This window comes from Hyperolius riggenbachi, chromosome 2, assembly GCF_040937935.1.
Source record: "Hyperolius riggenbachi isolate aHypRig1 chromosome 2, aHypRig1.pri, whole genome shotgun sequence".
NCBI classification, from domain to species: domain Eukaryota; kingdom Metazoa; phylum Chordata; class Amphibia; order Anura; family Hyperoliidae; genus Hyperolius; species Hyperolius riggenbachi.
Window position 1 is genome coordinate 424,975,316 of NC_090647.1, and position 6,000 is coordinate 424,981,315.

General features: G+C 37.5%; 1 protein-coding gene across 1 annotated transcript in view; it reads left to right on the top strand.

Moving 5' to 3' along the window:
* Positions 1 to 915, top strand: part of PUDP (pseudouridine 5'-phosphatase) — a 377,760-nt gene extending 376,845 nt beyond the window's left edge. The window contains exon 4 of the mRNA XM_068265621.1: positions 651 to 915. Within this exon, the coding sequence (XP_068121722.1) occupies positions 651 to 833 (183 nt within the window). The 3' untranslated portion in view covers positions 834 to 915. The remainder of the gene's footprint in view (positions 1 to 650) is intronic.
* Positions 916 to 6,000: the final 5,085 nt, after the last annotated feature.

Consider the following 6,000-nt stretch of genomic DNA (forward strand, 5'->3'; position numbering starts at 1 on the left):
TATATACTAAATTAAGATTGTAATTATGAATGGCATAGACACACTGTGGCCAGTTGACAAACTGCACAGTTAGCAAGCACCAGCTACTTATTCAACAACAAATCTGCCAGGAAGCCTATATACTTAATGAAAAATGCAATTATGCACAAACGCACTGTGATAGTTGTGGTTTGCGTGCGAAGGCTTTGCTGTGCGCATGCAGACTTTGGGTGGAGGTGGCATTCGCTTTTTCGGGCATAGTTAGTGCTGTGAGCTTTGGTGTGCATGCGCACAAGTTTTAGGCAGCAAAATGCTTCGGGTGGAGGTGGTGTTTGTGTTGCAGATGGTGGGGTGGGGTTCACGTTGTATGTGGCGGTTGTGGTGTGCAGGTGCGTCATTTAGTATATAAGCTAATTTGCGATTCTTTTAAATAATCGTGGGTTTACTAATTTAATATTATAAAGGCTTTTTCCATTCTGCTTAAAGCACACTAGTGAGCAGTGCAACTCTACTAAACCTATATTTTTTTTTAATATTATAAATTATAATTGTTTTTAGTATTTTTCAATATTCTTTTGGATTAATTTGTGCATGGAAGCCAACACATCACATTTGCATGTTACCATATGTCTTTGGTGTAATTACATAATTTGATTATCTTTTCATTCTAGTGTCTAGTGTTTGAAGATGCGCCAAATGGAGTTACAGCGGCACTGGCAGCTGGCATGCAAGTCGTCATGATTCCAGATGAAAATCTAAATCGAGATTTAACAAAGAGTGCATCATTAGTGCTGAACTCTATGGAAGAGTTTAAACCAGAATTAGTTGGCTTGCCACCTTATGAAGACAAATGAACATGCATGCAGCCTTAGCAGTTACTACACTTTAGTGTATGGTATTTTAATGGTAATAAAAGTTAAACATTTTATTTTGCAACAGTTTGTCTTTTTTATGTTTTTTTTGTGTGTGTATAGGCTATATATGGCTATTGACCAGTGTATGGCTACCTTTAGGAGAACTACCTGATTTGAGTTTGCACACAGTCACTGATTTGCACACAGTCACTGGCAGTCATTATATTTATAAAAAAGAAGCTGCAAATGTGGCCAGATGAAAATTATTATTATTCTAATATATGCTACACCTAATCGGTCACAAATGTAAACTTGGCAAATGTTATAAAAGTTGTAAGAAATAGATAAAGAGATTTTACCAGTAATATTTTTGACAAACACGACATTTATTGTTTTTTTTCCAGTTGATAGAGCCTTTATAAGCTTGAAAAAATATCAGTACTCCCCTGAAAACTTTATGAAACCTTTCATTACAAATTGTAATGCTAAATATTAATGAAGGTCAATAACACTTGAGTTCATGTGATAACAACCTTTCATTATGTGACCGTGCACTGCGTCTAAAGACTGTTATTACGTTAAGATACTCAAAATTGTATTATTGTATGCCAAGACAGGTCAGATACACACCTCAATCAATCTGAAAACTCTATTTCATTTTCAATTTAAGATATTAAGAGGTTCACAAGCTTTCACAATGACCTTGATTGTTTAATAATCTGTTCAGCATGGAACCGCTGAAGGCAGAAGACACAACTGAGAAGTTAGAAAAATCTTTCTCAGTCAATTAAGTAAACAGAGATTGTAGAGGCCAATACGAATGTATCCATATGACTACATATACTCCCAACAAATATAGCTAATGCTCTCCTGTTCTTCTCCTCATCTCTCTACCCATGCCCAGCCTCTGTCCTCTTTCTCCCATGCCTACCCACTGTCAATCACACCTTCCTTTCTGCTCCTACTGGTCTGTAGACATAACAGCCAGTCTCCTCTTCTCTTTCTCCATGCCTTCCAGCTGTTTTATGGCCCCAAAAGAGCATCCTTCCATTGGTCAGTGCTGAGTGTTTTGAAGTGTTTTTGAAGATTGGATGGTGTATTTTTTTTCTTTTTAATATTAACTACCAACAGCATTATCAGATTTGTCACTATTCTAGCTCTCATTGCCTACTCTCTGTATGCCACTGGGGTCTCCCACCAGCTTGACCTTTCTATTGCTACCCTATTTCTCCACTCAAGTGTTGTCTCCAGCAACCAACTAACTTACTGGCCCCCTTCTGTCTACCACTGCTCACCCACTATCAGTCTTCCCTCTCTGCCAACTGGCCACCACTGCTAGTCATGACAGGCTCTTTACCACAGGTCTTTAGGGCCAGATTTACCATAAGGCACTGTAGGCACATGCCTACAGGTGCCTGATGATGTAAAGGTGGCTCACCCCCCCCCCCTCTCCTAGTGCCTCCCTCCCTCTTTCACTATCCAGAGTCCTGATGAGAGTATTAACGAGAGGTTACTAACCCTAGTCTTTGCATTCCACTGACAAGATCTCCCTTAATTTCGGGGCACGTCTAGCTACTTAATCCTGAGGGTATCTTTGCCTACATAATGCTAAGAGACACCTGTAGCTACCTATAACTGGCAAGGGAACTAAGGGAGAAGGGACAGCTGGGTCAGTCAGCACACTTGCAGTGCAGTTTGGCGGGTGTTTGCAGGTTCATGGAGGGCAACGTCTAGGGTGCTAGGACATTCATGCCTATAGGCTCCTGTGATGTAAATCCGGGCCTGCAGGTACTCTTTAAATGTTGAGACAGATAATATCCACACAAGATGAAATGTCCACACCTGTATTATTTTTACTGTAATCAGTGTTTGTGTATAAATAATCAATTTCATATCATTCAGAGCTGTACTGATTCTTACCTAGATTTCAGAAACAACTGCCAGTGTCAGCATCCTTTGTTGAGATGTCAAGAAAATAACAGCAAGCCACTTCAGCTGAAATGCAGGTTTTATTGCAAACAAGTGATGTTACAGTTTCAAGATGCACAATAATGAAGTGGTACTTGAACAAAAATAGCCTTCGTGGTCAGGTTGCAATACATATGGAACAAAGATATTTTGAGTGATGAAACCAAAACTTTGTCACAATCAAAAAAAGCTATGTGTGGAGAGGACCCAAGAAGGTCTATAACAAAATATATATAATATCTACTGTGGAGCATGGATGTTGCTCTGTGATGTTATGGAAGTCGAGCTATAGTGGCACAAGTAACTGGGTAAAATTTGATGGGAAGATGAATGCAGCCAGTTACCAGAAAATATTGGAGGACCACTTGCATGAATCAGTCCAGAACAACCTTTCTCTGCCTTCTTACTCTTTGAGAACCCTTCAAATAATGAAGGTGCTTGAGTGGCCATTCCATTCTCTGTACATCAATGTTATTGAATCACTTTAGGAATATATCAAACTGTTCACGCAGGCCAAACTAAGAATGGCAAACTAAGAATTTATGGGACCTGAAGGCTTTTAGCCAAGAACAATCTACCACCTAAGAATATCAAGGGCTTCCTCTACAATGATCACAAAACAAGGCATGCCATCATTGTTGCCACAGTGTGCAAAACACAGTATTAAGAACTAAGGGTATACAGACTTCTGAACAACGATTTGGAGCCATGTTTTGGTTAACAGTTGTGGTCTTCTGCCTTATTGTTTAATTTATATTCCATTAAATGTATATGAAATGAGTTCTGCTCAATCAATTATCTTTTTTTAAGGTATTGTATACATCTTACAAACTCTGCCAGGGTATGGATCAGTTGCTGGATAGTGTACTGGTTAAGGGCACTGCCTTTGACATAGGATATCAGGACAAGACTCACTAACACTGCAAGGTGGCCTACTGAGGGTGCCCTTAGGCTTTGTTCACATCTAAATATGAAATTTTTTGCGCATTTTTTTCCTCTTCTGGCGCTTCACTGCACACTACAATTTTGTGCAAATCTCTTTTGTAAGCACTTTTCCAGAGCGATTCTATTTTTTCACTTCCTGATGTCAGTCAGGAAGTGAACTCTTTGACCCGGAAAATAATTAATACAATGTATTTTTACTTAAAAATGCAAATGCATTCGCCGCATAAAGCGCATTTGTGAGCATTTAGTGCTCTTCCTATACCTTTCATTAGAGCAAAATCGTCCCAAAAATAGTACAGGCACCGCTTTGCAGAGCGCAAAGCAGATGATACGCGCTGATATGAACCTTCTCATAGAGATTCATTGGACAAGTGTTTTGTGGGCAATTTTGAAAATTGCCTTCACTTGAAAAAGAAGGCCGTAAACACCCTAGATGTGAATGAGCCCTCAGGGGCAGTGCTTTGAGTCAAGTACAGGAAAAAAAGTGGTATACAACAATTAGAATTATTAATATATCTTGCTAACATTTGAACGTGTAAAACAAAGGTTGTATCAAGTAACATATATACCTATAAAATATCAGTCTGATTATTCCAAATATTTTAAATAAAGGGAAACTAGGATTATGATATAAATTTAAAAAAACATAAAAAGTTTTTGCAATGATTACAATTTTAACCATTTTCACCTTATGCATCAGAGCAATTTTCACCTCCCATTCATTCACTAATAACTTTATCACTACTTATCACAATTTACTGATCTATATCTTGTTTTTTCCACCACTAATTAGGCTTTCTTTGGGTGATACATTTTGCTAAGAATTATTTTTTATAAATGCATTTTAACAGGATTAATAAGAAAAACATTGAAAAAATTAATGATTTCTCAGTTTTCGGCCATTATAGCTTAAAAATAATCCATGCTACCATAATTAAAACCTATGTATTTTATTTGCCCATTTGTCTCGGTTATGACACCATTTAAATTTTGTCCCTATCACAATGTATGGCGCCAATATTTTATTTGGAAATAAAGGTGCATTTTTTCCGTTTTGTGTCCATCACTATTTACAAGCTTATAATTTAAAAAATGTTCATAGTATACCCCCTTCAAATGCATATTTAAAAAGTTCAGATCTTTAGGTAACTATTTGTCTGTAATTTTTTTTCCTATTAAACATTTTATTTGGGTAATATTTTGGTGTGGGAAATGAACAGTTAATTTTTAATGTTATTATATGTATAAATTGTAATGTAAAAAATATGTAGCTGTAGTTTTACTATTTGGCCACAAGATGGCCACCTTAAAATTGTTTTTCCCTCCTTGTGCTTTTCGCTAAGCGGAAGCACAAGGGGGATGCAGACATTTTTACGGGCAGAAAGACTGAAGCCTCTTGTAAGAGCGCTTCGTTTTTTCTGCTGAGGAGGCAGATCGGTGATCGGGAACCATGTTCCCGTTCACTGATCCCAGGGCTACCGGGGGACACCACGGGGGCGCGCCTGCGATCGCGCCGAAGCACGGCCCCGCAGTAGAGCAGCCGCCCGGACGTGAGCTTCACGTCCGGGCGGTAGAATTAGTTAATAGAATGACACTTTTTCATTATTCATAATAAAATAATAATAATTTCATTATAAAATGTTTTCCAGTCACAGTAACCCATACAATACAAAACATTAGAGTCAAAGTAAATCTGAACATTCTAACTGTTTTAAATAAAAGGAAAGTTGGACTATAATGTCAATTTTAAGAAACAATTGTTTTGCAGTAAATTATAATTTAATGGATTTACACTTTCTAATAAATACTTATTTCTATATTAAACACTTTCCAGTCAGAAAGGTTATTCTTTTAAGGTGTGCACATTCTCAGATTCTGCCACTTTTATGGGAAGCATAAACCATGGAGAGGCTGTGACTATGCATGTGGACATTGTCAGGCTGCTTTCATTATGCTGCTCAGCATCTGTTTAAAAGCCAATTCTACTTGGCCGGGAAATGGCCATCCACATATATATGTAAATATGGCAAAATTCTCCTCTAATTATCTCGTACCTTCCAAGTAGAATACAAAATCCATGCCATTTGAACAAGTTGCTTATAAAAGCTTTGATGCTATAATTTCGTCACAATTTAATTTTGCTTCAAATCATGCTACTCTACTTAAGTACTGCACTTGATTCTAGCTGTGTTCTTATGTTTTATCTAACATCAGGTTCTATATGTAGAGAAATTATTTTTAACCGCTATCCCAC